Below are 26,729 nucleotides of genomic sequence, written 5' to 3'. Positions count from 1 at the left end.
GCAGAACAGGCTGTGACAATCATCAGGTGTTGTTTGCATCCTCCCTGAACAGGGTTAGAAACACACAGCACAATTTCCAACAAAGATATGGGAGGCTCTTGAGACACAGAACTGCAGGAACCATGGGGAAGCCTGTGGAAATGGCAATGTGAGGATGTTACGGCAACCCTTTCCTTGGAGGGCTGCAGGAGAACGTGGTTCCCCCCAGCTGTGTGAGGACAGGACCCCGCGTGCCCCGGCACTTCCATGGAGCAGCCCTGGAGCGGGGAGAGCTTCAGGCCCGGCTGTGCCGGCAGAGCTGTACCGCACCGGGTATCCTGCCAGCCAGAGGAGGGACAATCCCTTCAGGGGAAGCTGCAGCTCCCAGATTAGGCTCTGGGCCTCCAAGTGCCGGGGTTTCCCTGCAGGGCAGGGCCGCAGCTCCGGGTAGGGCCCTGCTGGGACAAGTGCCAGGATGAGCTTATCAGGGACACTTGCAGGGAAAGGAGAGCATGTAAGCAGCCAGCTGCACAGGCACCCTGAGGCCCTGCTCTGAGAGGCAGAGGGGACAGATACCAGGAAACAACACAGAATAAAAAGGCAAAGTCATACAGTGCCCTGAGAATTTGAACTTTGCTCTAGGCAGGAGCACGTGTAACTTGCATTCCAGATTTTACACTATCTTTCTGAAACTTCTGAAATGTCAAGCAAGAGATGGGGGCTCTACCTCCTCTCAGGACCATTTATTCCCACTCATTCTATATTTCCTCCTGTTGTCACAATCCCCATCTTTCAGAAACATCATTTTTCATTCAACAGTACTCCCTTTATTTTGTGGTTAAGGGCACTTCCTTGTACAGCATCTCCCATAGATGTCTCAGGAGGAATGAGGTAAATCTGGCTTCCTGAGAAGAGTGAATCCTCCATGGGGTGCTGGCAGCAGCCACAACACCCAGACCTTCTCTCACCTCAGCTCTGTCAGAGCACCTCCAGCAACACCCTCTGGGGTAAGCCTGCCTTCCCCAGGCCAGCAACATTGGCTCCAGAGTTGTTGCAGCACGGTGTTAAGGAAAATAGTTTTAAAATCCATTTTTACAAACCATGTGAAGCAGCAAAAATACCCAGAACTGGTTAGCAGAACAGCAACACGTCCATGCATTTATTCCTAATGGTCTACACAACCCAGTCCTGACTTGAAATTTTATTGTTTATGGGCACAGCATGTTCATTTTATGGGAACAGACCTGCTCTGTGCTGGAAGACTTCCTGCAAGCAACTGTGGTGTTAATTTAGAAGATGGCTTTTTTCCCAAATAGTCATCATTAAACCAATAACCCTGTGTTACCTCCAGCATCAAGGGGCAATGTGCTGTTGGAGGCAAGACAGAACAAAGGTCCCAGTGATAGTAATTGCAAAAGGGCTTAAGGGCTGTTCTCTTCAGGGAAGGGAGAGAGATGCAGCCTGGCCACACTCCAGGGTGTGTGGTTTTAAAGATCCTCACTTGAGTTGTATTGTGTTGATGTGCAGCATTACAGAGCTGCCACTTCTGCACCCATGCCTGGCTGAGTTACAGGAACTACTTTCAGCATCTCAGCCAGAAATAACATCTCTCATGACTTTTATCATGGAAGGAGTGCATGTTTGTAATCAGCTTGGAAAATCTGTTTCTGAACTTAATTCTAAAGCCTCATCTTTGCTACAGAAACAACTGTACTCAGTGACACAGTGTACCCTCCCTTGAGCAGCATGGGAAATGATTTGCTGTCCTGGGAAATTGGTAACAGCATAAACCCACAGGGTTTTGCAACCTCAATGTTTGATGCCTTTGGTTTAAGTGCTGAACATGCTGTATAAGCACAAGCAGACAGCCTGAACTGGGGACTCTTCTGTAGTGCTGAAATGCCAACCATTCGGGGAACGCTGTAAGCTCATCATTAGTTTGTGCAGTAATTTCATCAGTTCACAGAGGGAGGCAAGGGATTAATGCCAGGGTCAAAATCACTACAGAATTAGTCTCAAATCTTTCAAATTTGGTAATCTTAAGGATCAACTTGCATGTTCCTACAGCAAACTTGCTCAATAAACTTTATTTAAATGCCTTCATAAAACATCTTTCTGAAGAAACAGAACACCCGGCTTTGCAAGGGCAAGGATATCAGTGTCTAGCCTAAGAAAAGGCAGACCAGTAATGGATGCACTGCACTGTGGTTGGCCCTGCTGTCACCGGAGAATACAACTGTTTGCACTGTACATGTAGCTGAACTGATGCAAGCTGTCCCTCAGGGCTTTTCTCAAAGGAATCCTAAACTTCAGTCCGCCCAAACTGCTCAGGATGCAACATATCCACACAGCATATCCACATAGTCTGTTTGTCTGCTCTTCTGCAAGCTAATAGGTCAATATATTTCTAACCATTTGGTTTGGCTTAAACAGGACATCAGCAGTTCTTTTGCTGTGTTTCTTCAAACCAGAGATGATTAAGTAAACAGCTTGCTTACAGAGGGTGGAATTTCCATCGCTGTCTAACCCATTCTAATATTGACAAACATCTGGCAGTAATGAGTTAGGGACCTTATTTTTGCATGAGGCAGGGTGGCAGGCTTAAAGAAATCTTGAGGTATCTTCTAGTCCTGCCCAGACTGATGATGATTTGCTATCCAAATCAAATTGTGCTGAGATCACACATTAGAAACATGTTGACACAGCTCTGCCATGCAGCTAATAATGAGACTGCTTCTGCCTTTGAATCTTTCTACATGGCATAATTTCTGCAAGATTTGTGTTTTTCACAATAATTCAGGCATTTTACCTCCCTTAACGAATCCACAGCTCATAGACATGAAATAAAAATGTTTTCAATATCCTTTACTCCAGGTGAGGGGAAGGCTGTACCAAACTATAAAGTAGATCTCAAGTCATAGGCTTAGCCTCCCTCCTTGCTCTGGACTAAAAAGTAGTGCCATGGTCCATGGTGGTTTGAGGCCAGCTGTTGCATAGGAAACAATCCCATCACACTGGTGACAGCTGCCCAGATGAGCAGCCCCGTGCCACTGTGCCCATGGCTCTGCTCCCCTCAGCCCAGTGCCACTGTGCCCATGGCTCTGCTCCCCTCAGCCCACTGTGCCCATGGCTCTGCTATCAATACTAAGATCCCTCAGCCAATCTGAGACTTCTGTTCTCATGTTTAGCACCCTCACAGGGTCGCAACCCAAAGGCTCAACAGAAGCCCCATTTGTCGTGTTCACAACAAGCTGCAGCAGTTACAGGTGGGACTGTCAGGTTTCCTGCTCAACTCCCTGTCTTGAGAACTGAAAAGACTAAAAGCCAGATCCTGTAAGAAATGAGAGTGACAGTCAACACCACAGTTACAGAAGCACCTGCTTTGTTCAATGTGACTTTAAGTAAAGGAATCACAATCTAATCCATTGCCTTCATGTAACCATACACCTCTGATTTCTCTGCACATCCATGAAAACACAATATACAGCTATTTCTGTAAGATTTTTCTTAAAAATGCAGTCCACAAAGCGGAACCCCCAAATTCAGACATGATGTACAGTGCCTGGGCATCCTGCTTTGCTACCAGAGAGGGCAGCTCAGGACTGCAAAGCCATTTATGTAGCAGCAGAGAGCCTTTCATGAGTGTCAGCATCTTCCCAAGAGGCTTGATGTCTGCCCAGAAATGCCATCGTTCAGTCTGCACCATTGGAAGTAGTTTACAAAAGGTCAGTTTATTGGAAAGCTAAAGGATCTTCACCAAAACGAGTTACAGTGGCAGAAGCAAACAGAATGGGCAATTTCCTACTTCCTCTCATTTGAACAAACACAGGTTTTTCTTCCAGGGCCATACATGTGTTCTGCAGAATTTGATTAGCCAAAAAAAAACCATTTAGGTAGGTCATTTAGATTGTGTACATGAAAAAAAAAATCTGAAGTACTGTATTCTAGATAGAAACATACCTACAGGATTTACTGGGAGCAGCAACTCATACCTCTTCATACTTCTTAGAGTACAGGCACCACAGAACAAGTTCAGCATGAGGTACTTGAAATCAGAGTTTACTATGAAAACACACTTTCCACCCATTAAAAAAATAGATTAGAGGAAGATATAAACATCTTATTTATTAAATCAAATAGAAATGCAAAATATATTTCACATGCCTTACATGGAAAAGAGATGAACTTCCAAGACTTTAAAGCAAAACTGTGTCAGTTGACACGCAGGAAACAGGAACATTATAAACAGTCACAAAGAGGAGGAAGGACTGGGGGGAGGTGACATGGGGGTGCTGGGAAGTTCCTCCCCACTCTGAGAAAGATCTCCTAAAAACAAGAATGGAGTTTATGCTACGCAAGCATTAGAAGTATGTTAATTTTAACATACACTTATTTTGGAGGAAATTGTCTAAAGACGTACAGTTGGCTACTAACTAGTCAAAACAGTGGTCTAAGTTATGTATACCATACTCATTAAGTGGACATGGGTTTTTGAGTATACCATAGTCATATGAATTAGACAGGGGTTTATTTTTTGAACATCAGTAGGGCCAGCAGGAGAATCAGAAACACCAAAAACACCTTTTAAAAACTAGATCAATACACAGCCATGTTCTGTGCGACTCTGCTATTAAAAAAGAAAAAAAAAAGATTAAAAATAGAACTATTTTTCTAAATACTTTAATCATTTTGTCATCCTCCAACTCTTCCTCCCTCCTACACACAATTTTTTGGAAACTGAAATGACACTCAACAGCAAATACAAAGCATACACCAATAGTATAGTCCACAGTTTTTCTAAAGAGTCAATAGTCCAGCAATTTTAAAGTGATCTATGTGCAAAAAATAAACAAATGAAAGTTTCTTAAAAAAAGAAAAGTCCGCTGCAGCCTTAACTTCTACTTTGAAAAAAAGAATCTGAGGATTTGCACTAAGTTTCCCAGTGGAGAACAGATCAGTAACTCCAAGTACTCTGCCTAACCTGTGACTTGGTGTCGCAAAACTGTCAACATCCCAAGTTTACTACCTGCTGGCAAGTGGAAAACAGACTGTATCCCCATGAGAAACAGGAAAACCACTATTCATAAACTGGTCTTCTGAGATACATAAACATGTGGTGCAGGTATGTATTCAGAGACTGCTACCTACAGCTGAGAACAGTCCTCCCAGCATGACTAACAGTAAATTATTAACAATAAAATATGCAAGACTTCTAAGAGCAGTATTTGAAATGTTCCTGCCTGCTCGATGCCTCTAGGCCTAAACTGTCCGCTCGTTAATAGTGGTGTAAGTCAGGGCAGCTCTGGTGAAGTTACAGTAGAAATCACTGTGCATGAGGATTTCTGTGTGAGAAGAACAGTCCCTTGAACTACAGACTAGTTCAGTCCTGACCACACTACAATAGGGAATTGTGTTTAAACCATGAGTAATCATGCAATCATCTCCCAGCATAGTACTTCTTTTCTGCACACATGGAATGTACATGACTGAGATTTACAACTGATGATTTTGCAGATTTAATGGATTATATTTCTCTAATGGTTCTGGCAATGCAAACTCAGTTAAAAAAACACCACCAAAAAGGGAAAGAAAAAAAAAATCCAACAAAAACCAAACCCAAGCTCACTGCTGTCTGCTTTTTTTTTTATTGGATGACTTATCTGGCACACAGTTAGGATTTCTAACAGTGAGTCTTCAAAGACATCAGATTAGTTGGGCTGGGGCATGGTAAAGTCCAGGTGTGGAAGACACCACAATAGATGATAAAGCTTCATTATGGTTGAATGAAAAAGCAGATCTTATGTCTGTTATTAGTCTAGTAAATGGAGATGACGCCCCACATCCTAAGCAAGGGCGGTGAAACAGAACAACCACCAACTCATAAAACGCCTGGAGTTTTCCAGATAAAAACTCAGAAGAGCAAAACATGAGCAGTAAAGTCACTTGGTGTTTAATGGCTTTCAAAGTCACCTTCCAAAAGAGCTCAAACATCAAAACTATCTCCAACTTGAAAGCCACGTGGCAATATTCTCCCTTTTGCCACCCACTGCTGCAGCAGACAGAGGAGCGTTGTGGAGGCTGAGGGGGAGACCAGCTGTAGGAAGGTGACTGGCCTTTGCCAGGGTGAAGGCAAGAAGACCAGACCACAGAAGGAATCTCACCCAAAAACATGAGGCCTTACAGAGAATGAAGGCAACACACTCGGCCTGATGCGAAACACTGAAGTACTGCAGAGTGTCCAGAGAAGGGCAGTGGGGCTGGTGAAGGGTCTGGAACACAAGTCCTGCTAGGACTGGCTGAGGGAGCTGGGGCTGTTGAGCCTGGAGAAAATGAGGCTCAGGAGGGACCCTTATCACTCCCTACAACTACCTGAAAGGATGGTGTACTGAGGTGGAGGTCAGTCTTTTCTCCTAGGTAACAAGCAATAGCACAAAAAAGACAAGTTGTGCTAGGATAGATGATTAGGAGAAATTTTTTCACTGAAAGAGTGGTCGAGCATTGGAATAGGCTGCCCAGGGAAGTGGTGGAATCACCATCCCCAGAGGCATTCAACAAAAGCGCAGACATGGTGATTAGGGACATGGTGGACCTGGCAGTGTTAGGTTAATGGCTGGACTCGATGATCTTACAAGTCTTTGCCAACCTAAATGATTCTATGAAACCACATACCTTAATGCAGGAAAATGGAGATTCTGGTGCAGCTCAAATCACAGCCAAACTGGTTTTATTTGCCAAGGATAGCTAAACACTAACAACACAATTCAACCTGTGTTTCAAGTGCTGTTAGGCCCATACCACATACAACATTTAGCCTTGGTTTGTTCTCCCCATAATGCACTAAAGTAAAACCAGACCTTAAGGAATAACTTGCATAGTAAGAAAAGGTCATCAATTTAATCATTTACTTTAAGCAGGCAAGCAAATTTGTAAACATTCAAAAGCGGCAGCATCCAAGTTACAAACAATTTTAAGGAAAAAAGAATTGAGATTATTAAGGTTCTTTATCCTCTCAAAAATTTTGGAAATGAACTTTTAAAACACTGCAAACATGGAACACTCAGTTGCATTTCTAATCCTGCTAGTAATTCTGCCTTCCAAGGAATTCTGCTTTCTAAAACACATGATCTCACAGTTGCCATACTTTTTATCTTTTGCCATTTGGAAGTCAGCTACCAGAGCGTTACACGTCAGTCTAAATGCCATTAGCAAAGGGAATGCCTGTGTCTTGATTCAACACCTCTTTAACTTCTGAGGGTAAAGTGTCAAAGAGGTGATCTTCCACTACGAGCCCACTTTTCCTGAGAAGCTGACACTGCCCCAGTGTAGCTGGCAGACGGTCCAAGCAGTTTCCCTTCAGTTCCAGGTAAGTCAGCTGCAACAGCTGACTTACTTTATCTGGGATTGAGGTAATACAGTTTTGTCCCAGACTCAAAGTCCTCAATTTAACACATTTAAACAACTGTTTTGGCAAAACGTCGACTTTGTTTCCTGTGATGTGAAAATGCTGAAGATTTTGAAGCAAACCTATTTCCACTGGAATCACCGCAATTGAGTTGTAGCTTACATCCAAACACCGCAGTTTCTGTAAGCTGAACACTGCGGCAGGTAAGGTTTCAAGTTTGTTATTGGAGAGATAAAGAGACTCCAAATTCTTTATGTGAGTAATGGATGAAGGAATGCTGACTATTTTATTGTGCCACAGCTTTAAACAAGTCAATCTTTTTAAATGCTGGAAACTGATAATTTCTTCAATTGTGCGTATGCTATTTGACTTTAAATCCAGTTCCTGTAAGTTAGAGAGACTGAAGATGGCATGGGGAATTCTCTCCAGTTCACAGTTCTGCAGTTCCAACTCTGCAACATTTGTCATTTTCTTAAGGCTATTGAGTACCACAAGCTTAGTGCCATCATTATGAATGACTAGTTTTGTCAGATGTGGTGCTACATCTGTGATATTGGGGGGAATTTTGGTCAAATTGCTCTTCACGTGGAGAATTTTAAGGTGTCTCAACTCTCTAAGAGATTCAAGCCCTATCATTTTATTATTTTCAGAGTTCAAGTTGCCTATCAAATACAATTCACGGAGGGTTTTGAGCAAATACACCCACGCAGGAATTTCTGCAACATCTGTGAATTTCACATGAAGGCATCTCAAGTGGTCCCGGAGGAAGCTGAAGGCAGTCTGCTCGACCTTCGCAGGGCAGTGGTACAGATGAAGCTCCTGAAGATTTGTCATCTGGGAAATTTTGGCTGTAATTTTCGCTTCAGGAATCAGCTCCAGTTTCAACACATCCAGATCTGTCAGATCAAACACTGCATCAGGGACTCCGGACAGCATGAAGAGATGCAACTCCTGCTTGTCCTGGGCATTGCGGGAGACGTGCTGCCGAAGCTTTTCGTAAGTCCATTCATGGTTTAAACTAATCCCACGCAGCTTGTTCTCGCTTACCTCTGACAAAAAGACACCAAATCGCTTCGAATACAGCTGGTCATACTGATCTACCATGTGCAAGAGAAAAGCAAAATCATTTTTGACATCTGGGATATCGCTGAAGCTACTCTCTTCTCTGACCTTTTCAAAAGAGTATTCTTTTAAAGGAATCCGGAACAGCCAGAAAAGCGTGTAGAGGCAGATAAAACCATAGACACAGATGAGGGAAATATAGCTGATAAGCAGCTTCTTCAGCATATAAGCCATATTGTGTGTACATTCAAACTGTGTGTAGCCGATCAGGTGTTCCACTTTCGGGTTGCAGATGTGTTCAAAACTGATGGTGTTGACAAAGTTTGCAGTATAGCAGAGAATAAATATGAACTTGACAGTCTTGATGACAGTCTGGCCAACATAGAGCTTGTAAATCAGATCGCTGTCTTCCACATGAGCCCGGAACTTACGGACTTTCTCAAACAGCGCCTTGGCTTGTTCTCCATCTTTCTTATCTAAAATCGTGACACTGGGAATCTCGATCATCGGCTTGTCAGCTGAAAATTTGAAGCCAGATTTGGTTATCATGGGAGTGCTAGCACTTGGGCTTCCTTCATCACTGCTAGTGGAAACATACTTGGGCAGAGACTGGGCACCAGTTAACCTCTGTTTGTTCTCCTCAGAGTCTTCACATGCCGTTTCAGACAATGCTTTTGTAGTCCAAGGAGACTCAAAGCACTTCCCCAGTATAGACACAAAATGCTCAATTTTTGAGCAAGTCTTGGGATACTTGAACCAAAAATTACTGCTGACTATTAAAATGATAGTATGGATGAGAACAAGATAGGGAAAATACTTTGAGTACCAAGGAAGAGCCAAATGATAGCACATCTGGTTAATAAATACGTACTGCTGAAAATCCAAATTTGTTTTACGGCCTGAGGAATCTTTCTGCTCCTTCTTCAGCTCCTGGTCTGATTCAGTGGGTTGATACTGAGAAGAGGTAACTCTGCTCAGAAGAATGTCAGGTGTTACAGTAGGGGTAAAGGAAACAGTTCTCATTGATGCTTCTTCTTGACCAGTGGTTGTTTCAACAGTGGTGAAGTCAGCCTTCCCTGCTGTATCAGGCTGCACTCTTGAATTTACAGTAGACTGCAAAACTGGCAAGCAGACCACCTGGTCTTTTGTCAGCTGCATGGTTCCAGCAAAAATGGCAACCATTAACATAACAACAGCGAGATAATCCATAAATACATCCCACCATGGTTTCAAGATACGGTAAGTTGGCTGGATGTCACTGAGCGATGCAACTTCTGCAAGGGTAAACATTCCTACAAGAGAACAAAGACAAAATCACTGTTGTTGACTGGGGACATTAATTTCACCATTTAAAAACAATCCCAGCATGACATACACAACCTCAGAAGGTTTCCCTTTTTCTTATGTTTTGTTGCCTGTCATGTATTGTCCATCATTCCACTTAACAGTTTTTCCAAAGGATATGACCAAAACAATGAAGTATTTTAGCAAAACAAAAGACTTCTCACTTCAGACTACATTGTGTTTACATATCTTTGCCACATCACAGCACTGAAGCCTGCTCTGTGCAAGTGAAGTATCTGAAAGGTATAATACTGTAGCTGATATGTATTAATAAAAGGAGGAGCAACTAGACTACAGAGCACCAATCTGTAAAATAATTGCTTGAGTCTGAGCACAAAAAATCCAGTAGTAAGAGTATTTTGAAGTACCTTGCATTTAAACAAAACAGCATTTTTCTAAATACTTTGCACTCTGCTCATGACTTGGACAGCACATTTTAGGTCTTGTTATGTCATCAGCAGGGTCTAATTTCTTTTCATCTAGCACAACACAGTATCTTCCGCTCCTTCCCACCGAGCATCCACATGTTTTATCAGATCGACTGGCTCCTTTTCCTTTTAAGTATCATTCCAGCACGAGTGAAAGCCTTGCAGCCACTATGTGAACATTTGGCACAATCCCTTTTAATATACTTGGATGTTTTAAAGTAAAAAACAGTTGTATGGGGACTTGAGCAACCTGATCTAGTGAGTGGCATTCCTGCCCATGGCAGGAGTGTTGGAACTAGATGCTATTTATAGGAACCTTCCAACCCAAACCATTTATTCTATGATTGGACCAAATATTGGTACTGTATACATTTTTCTTCCCAACTGATTTAACCCAGCTAACCAAGAACAAACGCCACAACTCTTTCTTAAAACAATAGGGAAAACATTTTTTTCAGGTATTATCACATCCTAGTGATCACAGGAAGCCAGTTAGTATATGTAGGACACGAGCTGACTGCAAGACTTTCACTTGGTCTTAAACATATGCACGTGAGACAAAGCAGCAAACTGACCACAGGAGAATCCAAACCTCTCTGCAGCTTTAAATAACTTGCTTTGCTTTTTGTTTTGACAAAATATGGAGGAATCAACTTATCAGCTTAAAAAAAAAATAAGCTTCCTGCACAAGCAGGATGTGGTAAAATCACCATTTTGACTGCTGAATGTGTGACTCAAATTTGCCATTTCTAAAGAAAAATATCTAGCTTGTGTGCACACACACAGCTGGGAAGGAGATAGTATGTACACTATCCCACAGAGTCTGTCTCCCTTTTGCTTGGGATAAGAACAGCTCAGCAGAGCCCAAGGAGATCAAAGCAGGCAGTAACAAGATGCATTAGATTTATTATTTTTAACTTGTAGCATAACAATTTATACAGACCTGCACCTTACACATCATAAAGGACAGTGTCAGAAGCAACATATATACAGCGTGATAATTTAATTATTTCTGGATAACAGACATTTCTATACACAGCATTCAAATACCAGCAATTGCCTATCATGCACTAGCACCCCTCCTTCCCCACACCAGTACAAGCAGCTCCCACATCTCGGTCTGTGGGAAAGGCCAGCACTTGTCTTTACTACCACAAAGCTCACGATCAAAGTGTCTCCTGCAACACAGGGAGATAGATACCCAGCCCCTGCCCTCCCACACTCCTCCCAAAACTTCTACCAGTCTTGCATACCAAACCTGCGATCTGGTCGAGGCAGAGGGGAAAGAACTTTATCTCACTGCAGCACTCATCTCGGTGCTCTTGGCACAGCTGCCAAAACTTAAAAGTTAGGGCTGAGTTTCTCAGGGAACCAGCAGAAGGAGCTTCCAGCTCCCACTTACTTTACTTTCCAGTGGACAAATGAACGTCAAATACTCCTCCCTCATTAGAAGTTTTTGAGGTCTTGCAGTCCTCCCAGCTCCACAAGGACCTCGTTCCTGAGCCTGCCCCCACACACCTGCCCAGGGCTGCAGCTGCTGCAGCAAGCGCTGAAGGACACTGACCACTAACACACCCCAGCTATCGAAGCCTCGCAGTGCCTTACTTGGAAGTGAGCTACCAACTCCCATCTTTAATGCCTCCAGTGCTTTACCTACACTGAGTCACAGCATGACTGCTTGCCCTGGAATTGCTACCTTTGACATTTAAACAATAACATGAACACCATTAGCCACTTGTGCTAATGTGAACAGATGGAAATGAAAGGACCCTCCTAACTCCGAGGACCCAATCTGCCCGGAACAGGAGAACCACAAAACAACAGCAGAGGTGATTTTTTCCCCTGAATGGATTTTTTTCTTTCTAGGAAGCTCTCTGGAAGGCATACTCTCCATCTGCATGCTCTGCCAGGCACGGGGCAGGAGAGCAGGGCGGGAAGCAGGAACGAGCTCACTGCTGAGCAAACCGGGGTAGCTGCTACTGCCTCTTCCTCTGGGGCTAACCTCTCTCTCAACTTTGCACTGGCTAATTACATGGGAAGTTACTTCACTGCAGTTTGGGGCACGGCCTCCAGAATTCCTTTCACTGAAAGAAGGTGATTTTTTTGCTTCTGCCATGAGAACACGTGGATAAAGCATGGAAACCCAGGCACTGCAGACATGACTGCTCTAAACAACTGAAATAATGGAAAAGAAAGGACGGAGCACAGAGTGGTTCCAGCTGAAGACTTAGAACAACAATAAAAGCAAAAGTTAACAATCACCTCTACCAGACCTCTGTCTTGCACACACAAAATCATTCCCAAAAAGGTTAGGAGACTCAACAGAGCCTGAGTAATCCTCTTTGTGAGGCTGTCGGCAGCATGGTGTAATAGGAGCTTTACACCAAGAAGTACCACATTCAGTGTTCTGAACACATCTTTTCTTTCAAGTTACTGATACTCAGAGAAGAGCTCCTGTTTTGGCAGATTAGAGCTATAAAACACAAAAAACTCCTCTGTGGCATTACTATCACTGTCTCATAAAAGAGAGACCTTTTTCTAGCAAAAATCAGTTCCAAGAGCTGAAAACACATTTTCCTCCTTACATGTCCAAAATGTTTACTGTTCTGAGTCTTAAAAACCAAAATGAAAAACTATAAACCTATACACAGTATAAGATACATCCTGACAGGCTGCAAATAAATTTTATATTTTCTCTCTTAAATCCATCTTAACATGTATTGGTGCTTGATTTTACTAAACTAATAACCACACAAGTTAACTTTTATTATATTTCTGCACACACACAGAAATCAAACATTTAAGAGGCACTCAGAACAACAGGTCTGTACAGTATTGTAACGGGTTTGGATTTTCTTTATTCCATTTGAATTTAAACTATTCAAAGCTTTTGAAACCTACTGTCTGGAATATTCCTTAGAGTAAGTGGAGAATATTTTCACTGCTAATTTTCAACTCCTTTTGAGAGTGACAAATTGGGCTCTGAGTTTCATTGGAAGTTACAGCGATAACACTGTAAGGAAGTAAGAAAAAAGGAAAGAAAAAAGAAAGATACAAATGCCAGTCTGTGTCAGGCAGGCAGAGCCTGCAACACCCTGCCACAGGTGGTCTCCCCTCAAAACCAGTGCTCTAACTCACAGCCCCAGTGCAGAACACATCTGTGAGCAGATGGGTCAAACTGAAGAACAAAGTCCTGTACAGCTGAAAGGTTAAAATACCTGAATTCTCATGGTGAAAACATGCACTTCTTTCAGCCCTTTTCAGGGCTTACAAGGCACCAAATGGACCTCAAGGGTCAGCAGAACATGGGGCTTTGACATACCCAAGATCAAAAGAAATCTCACTAGGAAAGTGAGGCTCTTGAAGAGAAATTTTCTCATTCCCAATATGCAATGTCAGGACAGACTCCTTTTTGAAATAGCACATTTTTGTTTAGTTTTAATAAACATAGATTTTAATTCAAAGATATTGCAATATGATCCTTAGGGCTGCACAGCTACATAAAGGCTTTAATTTTAACAAATAACCTTTTTTCCTCCCAAACCGGAACTGTCTCCGGTTCTGTAACATGGATGACATTCTAGATAGTATCAACTTCTTTTAGCTCCATCTATCACTTCTAGCTATCTACTGGGCACATTCTCTCTCCTAAAACAAACAAAAATTTTTTAGCCTAAATATATGCAACTGTTCTAAGCACAGCTGTTTCTTGCTGCCTTCTAAGATTTTAGGTGGAAAAACTTGAAGTTCTGAAAGTAGTGCAGTAGTGTGATTTGGACCTCTAGAATTAAACCTTAGTTTATTTTGCAGTTATACAAGTTACAGTAAAACTGGAATATAAAGAGAAAAAAATTAACAATGACAATAGCATTGTCATTGGTCCGCATTAAATCAGCAAGGGTAGCAACTAATTTAATAAATCATTCTTCTTAACAATTATAATAATTTCATTAGTCTTAAACAAAAGCTGTAATAGAAAGAGGTCAGAATGTGATTAGCCGGGTGAATTTCTGACACATTTCAGACTATAAATGCTGAAATACAAAATAGACATATTTGGGATATTGCCTAAGAAACTGCTCTAGCTTAAATACTGAAGTTAGTAGAAAAGGAAGCAGCAGACTGGTATGTCACTAATGTTTATTTACATCCTACTTCTTCCTGTACTTACAGATAAAAACTGTCTGTCCTGTAACTCACTGGCCCTCCTGTCTTAAAAGCATATTTAAAGTTAAAGCAAATTCAAAGTCAGAACAAACAAATAAAAGGAGAATTGTAGCACATGATACACTCATTTACTCTCAGGTTCCCAAGACTCCAAACAAGTCCACTTTGTTTCAGGAAACAAAAAGATTCTTGAATCCGCCTTGTTACTGCATCTGGTAAAGAATTTCCTAAAAAAACCTCAACATTTCTAGCTAAAAAGTGCTACCATGAGCAAAATTGTTTTATCCCTTCCCACAGGAAATTAAGGAGAAAAAAAGTTTTCCCATAACTAAAAGGCTTTGCTAGCTTGTTTTTGATCAAGTGACCATAAGTTTAAATTTATTTTACTGTATATTTTGTTGTCGCCTTCCACCAACCATTTCTACTTCTGCAATACCCTATAAAAGCAGACTATTAGACCATAATGTGGTAAAAACAGAATATGAGATTCCTGTTAGCCAGGACCCTGCCAGTATCAATTGTTCCATGGACAATCTGCAAAGGTCAAAAAGATGGCACTATCCTTCTTTTCCCCCCTTTTCTTTTCCACAGAACCAAGTATAGGGAGCCCCAAGACCCTTGTGAAATAATGCACAAAGACATACAGGAAGGTCTAAAAACCAGGTTAGGCATTCTGAGCATACGGACACATCCATACCTGCACTGATTATTCAGATTCTGAGATGAGCAGCCTAAAACAAACTGAAGGTTTAACCACCAGCAGGCTTTGTGATCAAGTAATAGAGGGAAAGTGCCCTGCTGAAGTAGGTGGGAATATTACAACTATCCCTAGCCTGGTTTGCAGCTCCTAATAGGTTGTCTAAAAGGACTTGGCTCCCTGCTACTTTATTTCACAAGGGATTATTGTGCTTTACTGTACCTGAACCCACTCAAGCTACAAAACAAGCTGAAGGTACAACTGTAGTACAGCTCCTCCTCTCAACCATCCAGCAAACGAACCCCAAAACTCAGCTAAGCATGGATTTGTGCACAGAGTGTCTCTATTGCCTGAAAAGTCCAGGAAACATTTCACAGGAAACACAACATGGGTGTTTTTGTAGTATCTCTCAGCTATAGGAAATGTTTTGGTGCTACTTCAGTGATGGAAGGGATTGCAGAACATGAACACCAGGATGGGGCTTATGTTATCACATACTTCCTGATCAGTGCTTTATTCTCTGGAAAATCAAAACCAGATTTAATATTAAAAACTACACAGAAAAAGATTTCCATTATTTCTTTCCACTCAATCAGAACAACAAGAATTCCCACTTACTGTTTCTTCCCCAAAATACCTAACAGCAACCAAATCTACCCATTTGAAATTAATCTGCAAGATCTAGTTTGGTTTATTTTTGTATGGCTACCCTGTAATGGATGATGACTGGATAAGGAAAAGTAATGAACACAAAGCTGAGAGGATATTTCCTATAAAGAAAAACATTTCAACTAAGGAACAAGAGTTCTACAATAGCTTTTAATTAAATAATAACTCATACACTCACTGTCTGAGAAACAAAAGCAACCAAACAAAATCCCCCACATCAAACCCATCTCCCCCACATCTAACCCAGCTCCCTCATCCCACTGCCCAAACTACACAGCTATAATTTTGGACTTTCTCTTAAAATGGATATATAATGGCTCTCTATATATATGTCTATACATTTACATACATAATATATACAATCTCTGGTATAGTCTGCAAATACATTCTCCAGTTAAGGAAGCATCACCTTTATGAACAACATGAACCTCACTGACAGTAACTTGCAAAACAAAAAATTACTAAAATCTTATTTCTCTTAGACTGCATAAAGAAATATTAGGCTTCAGTAAGTTGGAAACAAAAGTAAGATTCTTTACATAATCAATGTGAAATTAGTACCATTTACAAAAATTAAATCTATAAAAAACACTTTTTTCTTTTTTTAAAATCTTCAAAAATGCTGCCCTTTAAAGCTGGGCTTTTTCAAGTTGTATAACACTCTAACCTACTTTTGGATGCTGCTATTTAAGTGTTTACACTGAATCTTCCTTGTTTACCAGTTCTTTGAAGGTCTAGTGCCATACACCACTCCTACACAAATGGTTTTGTAATCAATGTGATATTTAAAAAGCAGTATTAGCAGCCATTATTTCCCTAACAATAAACTGTCAAATCTTACCTCATTCTTGCCTTGCTGTAAATGACCGGAAAGGTCTGTTTAAAGATGACTTTCAAGGCAGGAGCCCATTTTTACATTTCTGAGTAGTTCCCCAAAGCATCCAAAGATTATTTACACAATTAAAGCTCCCAAAAAAAACCCAAAATTATTAACACAGTTAGCTCCGTATTGCTGCATGCAAATTCTGTGTCTACAGAGCACAGGAAATGAATAACTTCTCACTTTGCCTAGTGCAGTACTCCTGAGCACGCTCTATAAAAGAGCTGCTTTGACAAAAAGTGCTAGCTTCAGGTTTTATTGATGTTTATCCCCAGGCTTCAGAGTGCAGCCCAGTATACTGCAGAAAGCTCAGGGAGACCCAAAGCTGGATGGCCAGCAACACCGCTCCATCCTTACTTCTCACGGCTTAGCAGGGTCAGAGACCATGAAGGGCAGCAGAGAAGAGATGTGAGAAGCCAAAAAGACTGGAGCTCTCTGGCAGAGATCAGGATTAGATGTGTTCCAGCTGAAGTCCATTAACCACGTGTGATTTTACAGTTACAAAACAAACCACCTAGCAAGGCAACCAGAAGAGGTGGCTAATGAGACATCAGCAGGGTAAATACTCAATTTAAGATGTTTTTCATGCCTGTAAGCAACAGTCCATGAATGCACAGGAATTTCAGGGGCACAGCTGCCAGAACAGACATCCTGCAGCAGAGTTGCAAGGACCTGGCACAGAAAGGCAGAGAACATGCCTTGGATGTACCCTGGCACACGCACTCCCACCCTTACACTGCTGCTGCAGCCCCTCTTATTTGTGCAATGCCAATTCATCCTTCTTCTATCTGAGGCAGCACATTCCCAGTGATCAAAGTCACACCGCCAGGGCCGAGTAACCAAATCTGCAACAGCATTTTCTGTTTTACCTAGCCAGAGAGAAAAGACAGTGAGCAGACACTTTGTATCTCATTTCACAGAATCCCCAAAACAGCCAGACCAGGACTCTTGAAGACAGCCCAACTTGTGTGTGCAGGACTCCCAGTTTAACACCAAGCACTTTTACTCAAGTGCAGTCACAACTGAAAGCTACTGAAGCACGTTTAACCTGCACTGGGGCAAGGATGTACAGTGAAATCAGAAGTTACACCATACAATAAACTAACAGCTGCTTGTGCTCAAGTGTAAATATTTAATCCTTTTGCATTTCTAAATCTGCTGTTCCCCTGTCTTTTAGGCCATGAGGTTTCTGCTGTGTTTTCATGACCACTATCAGAAGTAGAGGAACACACAGTAAACATCTGGCACTTCTACTAACCAGAGCACTTTGGGAATTTATCAAGTTGCAAAAGCAAGCTGCACCAAAATAAAAGCACATCTGGTAACTCTTGTCCCTAGTGGCTGCTTTTTATCACTAAAAACAACCCAGCAATACAATTAAAAATAAATTTCAAGGATTGGAAGAGAAAAAAAGCTTAAAAAAATAACAAACTTTTATTTCCTTTTTAGTTTAGAAATCTGAAAAACAGAACAGAAAAATGGTTTACATCCAAGTGATTCAAATTTCCTTTTACATAAACAAGTCCACATGGCTACAAAGCTTGTTACATGAAATTGCTTTATCTCAGACAGAGACTGCACTCAAACTCATGCAATTCCTCTGAAAAATACTCTTCTCTGATGCACAGCCACATGCATTGCCATGTCTCCTTCTTCCAAATTCACCTGGAACTAGGGCAACTTCAAAGTGGTAAGAAATTGAACCTGGCATACATGGAGCTGATAGTATCATGATTTTAAGCCACAGAATGTAAAGATACAAATCTTATTACAGAATATATTAGCAGCTCTAACTACACACCTAAATGTACCTAAAGAATAAGGAGGAATTCCTACCAAAGGGAAGGAAATGTGTTGCTGAAGTTCAGTTTACTGCAGATTCTAATAGCCCCTCTTCAAGGCAAAATGAACTCTCCTTAGTACCTTAGCTTGTAGTACTAAAGTCCTATTTTACTTCATTTCTAAACTGCATTCCCATCCATATGGAAGCAGGTTTACTGAGTAACTGAAGTAAATGATTTTCAATGAATACTTTCTCCTTCCTTTTATTTTAATGGACATGTGAGCAACCTTGAACCGGAACATTTACAGCAACCTCATGGAGATCTAGAGCCAAGAACAGACAAAAAGTTCCTTTAACTAAAGAACATGCTCAATTGTTCCCTATCTTAGCTGGTTCATCTCTTCAGCCTGCAAACACGGTGACTCTCACTGGGTTACAAGTTGAAGAGAAATTTCATAAAGATTTGCATACATACAAGCTAGTGTATTTTCAAATACCTGCACTGGCACTTCCATTATACCCATTAACTAAAAGCAAACAAGAAAAGGTCACACTTAAATTAAAAACTTAAAATAACAAAAGCAAATGACACATATGCATACACACAAAAAAATGCCCAGTGACACAAGAAGCTACATGTAAACACAAGCCTCCTACTCACACGAGTTCCTCTGTTTCTGCCAAGACCTTTTCTGTGGCAAGAGCAGTAGGAAGGTGCATTAAATGCAGCTGAGAATCAGGATATGAAAAAACACACTCAAAGTCCACCTTTCCTTTTACCTACTCTGCTTTGATGAAAAAATTAAAATGCTAGTTTACAGCTCAATAAATAGGGTGCACCCTCAATTTTCAAACACAGTCTCTCCACTCTTTACGGTACAACAGTCTAACTTTGCTCCTACTTAAATGTCACACAGCTTCTCTTATCCCCAGGGAGAAGGGGATGCTTCCTCACTCAAGCCAAGGTCCAGCTGTAAAGCCATGTCACAGAAACTACTCGAGGTACCAGCCCAGCAGCCCCTGACACCCCCAGCATGTTGTCTGCCCCAACCCAGGGCAGGCACCGCGCTGACAGCCTGCTGCCAACCCTACCTGCTCTTTATCGAGCACAGAGATCTTCTACACCTCAGACATCCTGCCAGATGGGTAACAACGATGACTTCTCACATAAAACTCTGATCAGCAGATGAAGGATGAGTTATTAATGTTACCACATTCCTGCCAAGCTTCCAATAGCTGAACCTCCAGTGGTTTCATGCCAGGAAAAATGCCTGCAGCTGAAGCATTTATCCTCAAAGGGATTTATTTAAGTTTAGTATAATTCTTTTTCCTCTTCTAAACTTAAGCTGCTTTCTGTAAGAGATAAGCTATTTGCTTAGTCCATCTAGTCCCATAATTGTTTGGTTCAGGGTGTGTACTTCAGTACTTTGACATAAAAAGAAATTGCTCTGCAACACATTTTTGGGGGCTCTTTTGAAATTTTGCTGATGAATTCAGATCACCTCCTTCCTTTTTATGCTTTATTTTCTCAAAACACCATTCAAAACATTGCCTTAAGAACAGAAAGAATGTTCCAAGACTTGCTGTCCTACCAGTGATTGCAGCATTCCTGCTCTAACAAGCAAGCTTTCAGCTCTGCAAAAAGGTTCAGCAAGGTTCCATTGTATTGTTTGATGGCATTCACCAGCACTAACAGATCCATACAACCTCCAATTTGAATATATACTATTGCTAAATTTATATAATGATTTGACTCAAATGCTCCAGCTGGAATTGTAACCTCTGCACTGAGGGCCTTCCAGCAGGGAGTGGGCAGACAACCCTTGCCCCTGAAGGCTCACAATCTAAAAGTGATTATTTGTTAGGCAATGATAAGCATGTTTGTGGCTGTAACATTCAAAGCAAAAAACCAAACTCCCTCAGGCTTCCAGAAAAAGATAAAAAAAGTGGGATAACAGCCTGATTAAAGTATAATCAAATTTAACGTTTTAATTCACTGCAATCTTTGAGAAGGCTTAACATTATGTCCAGATAAATCCCTTTACAATTACAGCATTCCTATATACTTAGCCATACTCCTTCCCACTGGTTTGAGGATGATGCTATCTCAAAAATAAGGCACTGAATGTAATAGCTCTTGAAACCTACCTTTCCAGTGAGATGGACAACAAAGCTTTCCTTTCCAGTCAAATTTGTCTTAAAATAGATAATGAAGCTGAGTGTACACCTCAAGTAAAATAAAAAATACAGAAAGGAGACACTTTACTCAATCCCATTTACAGACAATACCATTCCTGCTCCAGCACTTAAGACTTTTCCATGATTACTCCAGGCTTCCACACACACTTGCAATAGTTTCTGGCAGCCACCTTCACCCATGGACCATGTCACTGTCTGACTTTTACAGCCAACATCTGCTTCGATGGCGACATCAGAAAATCAGTGCAGAGGCAGCTTTTTTATTTGGTGGGCAGCTTCCTCTTATCCCAGGTGCTCTCCATTTGAACTTGTTTTAGCAAGTTTCACATCACTTAAGGGTAGCACAATAGCTGCTCCCCAACTGCTACAGAAATAAAAGCAGAGTGCCTTCTAACTGTAAGAAAACAAAACAATCAGGTTTTGTTGTTGCCGCTGTAAGCAATTTTCACATCCTTCAGCAGGCTCCAGCCAGGTCCCCAGGAGATTCTGTGCAAGCATGAATAACCAGCAAGGCAAGTTCAGAACACTGCACTACATCATAGTGACCTGGCAGAAGGGCCCTTCCCTTCTAAATCACCTTCTAGCCCTTCCACCAATATGCCAAGATCTCAAAAAAAGTGGTATTTCTACAGGCAGGTGTGATGGACTAGGCATCGCCTACGCACAAAGCAGGACCAATGGAGCAAATGAGTTTGTAACTTGTAACTGCACCACAAAACACCAGTTTGGTGCAGTGGTGGTGGTGAGAGAGCGAACAGCTAGAGGGTTCTCCTCCCAGGCATGCAGGGATCTCCAGGCACTCACAGTGACCAGGTGGCAGGGCCTGCAAACCCCCTTCTCAGAACAGGGCAGCCTGGAGACATCCTGCAACTACCAGGGACAGCAGGGATAATTTGAACTCTTGGTTTGCATTTCAGGTTGTTGACTCAACACAAAATAAAACACAAAATGGCCACAATTTCCCACACAGTGACCTGTATCACGTCATAGCTGAACACAAGTCATCTTCCATACAGACCTATTTGTAAGTCTGACTGGCATTATATTCACAAGGATCTACTCAAGAACATTAGGACAACTAGCCAACCGCTTTATTTACATTTTCCTGTTATCTCATCACACACTTGGACAACTGCCTGTACATGTGGGTGTACAGCAATAACACACATATGACTACATACCAATCAGCCATCAGTAAAGAGTTTAGGATTTGTCATGGCCAGACTGAAACCATCCACTTAAGATAAAGTTTTGTAACAGCCTGTCTTTGACCAAGAGTTCTGCCTGCCAAATCATGCCTTAAGTACATCTTTTTTTTAAATAACAAAAATTTTATCAAGGCCCAGAACTCAGTTATAGTTTTTGTTCCCTTTTAGACTAAACAGCAATTCTAGTCTCAGTTTCAAGTTCCTCAAAGGCTAAAAGAAAAACCCTTTCTCTTAGATATAAAACCACCAAGCAGCTTTGGATTAATGAAAATTTAAGTAAATTATTCCTTTAAGCCTGCACTGGTTTCAATTTCCCAAGACCAGATTTGCTTTAGGAAGCCAGATGAAGTATTGTTCTCTACCCCCAGCACAAAGCTTGGGACATCCACACATAGCACCAACTGACCTAGCAGGCAAGATCCAAAACGGAGACTCTAAAAGCAGGTGATGAGCTGCTGTGAGCTCTAAATTCTTGCATATGGGCACAGCCACGTCCACGGTGACAAAGCCCTGGATCACAATACCAAAGCTGCACCCTTGCTCACCACACATAAGCAGGCACTGTTGTTGCAGCCTAGTTTTGAACCATGGCTAATGGCTTATTGTGCTGCCTGCTCTGCCGCAGGTGGCACAGCTCCTGTTGGGTTACAGCATTCTGTGTGAGACAGAGCACTATGACAATCCTGCTCCTGACTCAGCAGGGACACTGTCTGTCTCATTGTGCCCAGCCTCAGATGCCACTCACTACCTTTCTCAATACTTGGATTGTATGTTCCATGTGCTTTGCATCTCCAGCTCCTGCATCTTGGTCAGTTTCTTCAAATTGACACAAACAAACAAAAAAAGCATTATTTTTTTTGACTTGGACTCTGCTAGCACTTGATATTTATAGTGCATAAAAGGTTCAATTCCCTAATCTATCGCAAAGGCTTACTGCATTATACAGTGTGTCATCCTGTTTCAAAAGGATTATGGCCCAAAAATTCAGCTGAATTGCATCAGATTTCATACTGTATAACACAGCAGAGTGTTTGAGGAAGGCACAGTTTCAAGACTAACCAGTTATGAAAAGGAAGAACCTTTAAGATTCTGCTGTGGGCTAGAAATTGGAGAATATGTAGAGAATAAATCTTTTATTCTCTACATTAGTAACACTTTGACCTCAGGAGTAATCACAAAGTAAAGCCATCCTAAAAAAAGTTTTCAAGTATTGGCAGTGTGTTGGAATTATTCCTTACCATGCAACTCTACTATGAAAAGTGATTGAACAAATGTATTGCTGAAAGATACAAAGTAGCAGGAAATTTTGCCATTTCCATGAAGGTGTACAATTCACAAATAAAATAATTTCTCTGAAATTAGAGTTACTGAAACTCTTCCTTTGGGAGTTTAGCCAAGTTTTCCACACATAGTTGGTCTGAGTACAGCGCTTCTTAGTGCTCTGCATAGACTCGCTTGCTGAAGCCAGCCCTATTCACTGATCCTTGCTTTGTCAAATTATGAGAAACAAGATGTAAATAAAGTTTTACTTCTACCCCTAAAGGGGGGTAGAAACAAATGACTGTATGAAATGAGTAATCATGAAGTGGTTTAAAACAGAAACAAAATCCCCTTCAAAAATTAAAACAGTCATGGAGGTAAAGGCCATCAGGATTAGGACACAAGATCTCAAGTTATATAAATAAGAGCAATAATGCTATTATGACTCATTTATTAGAGAATCTTCATGGCCTTCAGTTAACCAAAAAAAAAAAAGTGACAATGGCACCACTTGAAATTAAGTTACGTAAAATGATTTCTTGCCTCTAAGTTGCTGTTTGTGAATAGCTGCAATTTGAACAGATCTCAATAAATCTTCACTGTAACACAGACCCAAAATTGCAAGTTTTTTAGCAATGAGCAAAAGCATAATCATATTAACATTAAATATTCAATTTTACCCAGTGAGACTTGCACTTGAGCTTTTCAATTACAAGGTCTACACCTCTATCATCCAAGGCAAGGATCAGCAAGGAACAATCAAACATGTCACAACACCACAGCCAGCTACTATAGCTTTCTCCAGTCCTCCTCTGTGACATCTGTCACTGTCAAAGCCACAACACACTACAGGGTCTGATCCTCCAACTCCTAGAGAAGCTCTCCCTGCCAACTGTAACACCATCTCACCAACCACTTCCAGGCAAACTACTTCTTAGTAATTCTAAGTCACTGAAAACCCACAGGACATAAAATCATAAATTACCATAACCGTGCCAAAACCCAGCATGGCCAAAACACAGCAGCAAAGTGTAGCTATTCCTCTGTAGATGAAAGCCAAGGGATTTCCAGTGTTTTATTTCCTCTAATGCACAAAACCTAAATGCCAGCAGCATGCTCCTTGGTAGAAGCCCAAAGACCACTTAAAAGTCTCCATTTTCAAGATATCTTAGACAACATAACTTATTTCATTACCTTCCCCCCCTTAAAGTAAAAAAGCAGCTTCAGTTTCCTCTATGATCCCCTGTGACTCTTGGAACTCCTGTGGGTAGACAAGAACAGCAAGAATTATGAACACAGCTTGTATTTGGCATTAACTGAACATCTTTAATTTATCATTACAATTACATTACAAAATGCACATATACACAAATGTGTCTTACAGATCAAGCCATCTTTCCACAGTCAGCAAATGATGCAATTTATTCAGTCATCACAGTCCAGATCATACCAGTGACACTGTAAGACATCACACAAACAATACAATAGCATGTACTGAAGAACTACTGAAAACTCAATTAACAAATAAAAGCCATCTCGTAAAAACATCCCATGAGAGTCTTTTGCTGCAGTATATCATCTGTGTTTCAGACTCAGCATTCAAAAATATTTAGCTTTTCTACAACAAAGAATTTTACTTGTGCTGGAATGACTGCATGCAGGGAAAAATATGGCAGTCATACAAAAGCCACAAAATATCAAAATTCAGTGTGTTTCTTGATGCAGCTCTTAAGAGCCAATTCATAGCATCTATGACTTCAATATCATGTGTTCAGTCCAGTATCCTTGATTCTTTGCCAGATTAGTGCTACATTAAGCTAGAAAGGCAGCCTGTAGAGGTAGGACTGATGTGTTCCTTTTATCCTTGCAAAGAGCTTCAAAGACAGTCTGCTCACTGGTCCCCATCATTGGGCCACACATGGCATGACAACAAAATAACATTGCCATCTACAAGGACAGCAATGCTAAAATGCTTCATCTTTTGAACCTGCTCAAGCTTTAAAACTAACTACATCACCATTTTTCTCATGTTCTTTGTCTATAATCCTGAAGACTGCTTTCCACCAAGACTTTGGTGGTGAACAGAGGTGGGTTGTAAGACCCATGCAGAGCTGACCTTCCTCCTTTGATCACATACATGTGTTTGTGTTTCTGTGTGGACACAGTGACAAACACAGAGGAGCTCTCTGCTCTTCACGAGACATCTCAAGAGCACACTGAGGCATGCACTGCTAACAGTGCTGAGCAGCTACCCCAGGGCTTGGAAACCATGAAAGGGAAACAACAGTGAAACAACCCTCACAGTCATTATGCCTGTACCTGCACCTTCCCATCAATACTTTCTGTCCACTTGTATTTACCAGACGCAACTGTCACACCAAATGAAGTTCTGGGTGTGCCTGTCTCACCTACATGTAACCTTGGGAAGAGGAAAAAGGGGAAAAGAAAAAAGTTATGAAAATTACAGCATTTGTAACTCTCCATTTAAGAACAGAGAGAAGCTTACTCCAAAACAAGTGTCAAGAGGTAATTACAAAGGAAATGGAAGACTTTTGCCTGACAAAAACACAGCTAAGCCTTCTTTCCAGAACTTAAATCTCCTTGCTCTATTTCTCTCTCCACTTCTGATTGTATCAATCCTCAAAGATGCTTCATTTTCCCTGCAGATCAATTTAATACGACAGAGAAATACTGTACAGGTATCATCACTGAAAAGCTGAGTGTTCAAAAAGCAGTTTGCTGTTCTGATCCACGCATATTCTGTTTGTGTATCAGCATGTATGCCCTGCAATCAGAGGCACAATGACACATTTTAGCACACAGGGTGCGTTCTCCCCTTATCACCACCTCCCCTTCATACACACACCCTCAGTGTTCCTTCAGCCTGAATTACGCTCCTTCTCATATTAAATTTAAAAACAGAACTCTGAATCACCAGTTCCTCTTGTGAAAGTAGCTAGAAACAGATAGAGCAAAGGAAGTTTCCTAGTAAACAGCTATACAATAATCAGTCCACCACATTAGACCCCCCTGTTACCAACTGTTTTATAAGCCCAGAACAGAATCATACAGATTTATGTGAAACTAAATAAATAACTTCCTGGGTGTCTAATCCTTCCTAGAAGCCTATCAGTTCTTATCTGTAATGGTATCATGTAGCAGTGAGTTTCAGAAATTAACTGTCCACTTTAAAAAAGAACCAAAAAAAACCCCACACCCAACCCTGCCCAAACATTACCCATAAACTCATTGCTCGTGAGCCTGCTGCCACACTTACTCCATCCCGTTCTACTTTTCCTCAACACTCCTTTAGATGCACCTTGAAGAAGAGGAACAGAAAGATCTAAGCTACTGCTTTGCAAGAGAAGAGCAGCACAAAGATTCCAAAATGGTTATATGCAAGAAAGGTCAGTTCCGGAGAGAGAAGAGTTCAGACAGCATTACACCCCAGTCAGTCCGCCCTGCCGACAGCAATTATTTCCTAGTATAAGCAGAGTGGAAATGCACTCATGTTTCCCAGTTTGAGTCTATGAAGAACCATATGCATGGTTCGGAAACTCTTGGTCACCACTTGTGGATTCCAGTTTCTTCAGCTGCTCTTGAAATATTTAACAAAGGAGCTACGTATCTCCGCCAAGAGGCACCACCCAT

The 26,729-nt window shown here is 41.3% G+C and overlaps 1 protein-coding gene across 3 annotated transcripts in view; it reads right to left on the bottom strand.

Annotated features, from left to right (window-relative positions):
• Positions 1 to 6,686: 6,686 nt before the first annotated feature.
• LRRC8D (leucine rich repeat containing 8 VRAC subunit D) overlaps positions 6,687 to 26,729 on the bottom strand; it is a 49,022-nt gene continuing 28,979 nt past the window's right edge. For 2 of the 3 annotated variants that reach the window (XM_041421759.1, XM_041421760.1), the window contains one exon: positions 6,687 to 9,735. In XM_041421759.1, the coding sequence (XP_041277693.1) occupies positions 7,172 to 9,733 (2,562 nt within the window). In that variant the 5' untranslated portion in view covers positions 9,734 to 9,735 and the 3' untranslated portion in view covers positions 6,687 to 7,171. Of the gene's footprint in view, positions 9,736 to 10,155; positions 10,267 to 26,729 lie in introns of those variants that run through there. The other variant, XM_041421757.1, reaches the window with a different exon arrangement.

The sequence above is a fragment of the Onychostruthus taczanowskii genome, unplaced genomic scaffold, assembly GCF_017590055.1.
Source record: "Onychostruthus taczanowskii isolate IOZ18803 unplaced genomic scaffold, ASM1759005v1 scaffold7, whole genome shotgun sequence".
Classification (NCBI taxonomy): domain Eukaryota; kingdom Metazoa; phylum Chordata; class Aves; order Passeriformes; family Passeridae; genus Onychostruthus; species Onychostruthus taczanowskii.
Note: the sequence above shows the minus strand (reverse complement) of the source record. Positions and strands in the feature narration are given on the sequence as shown.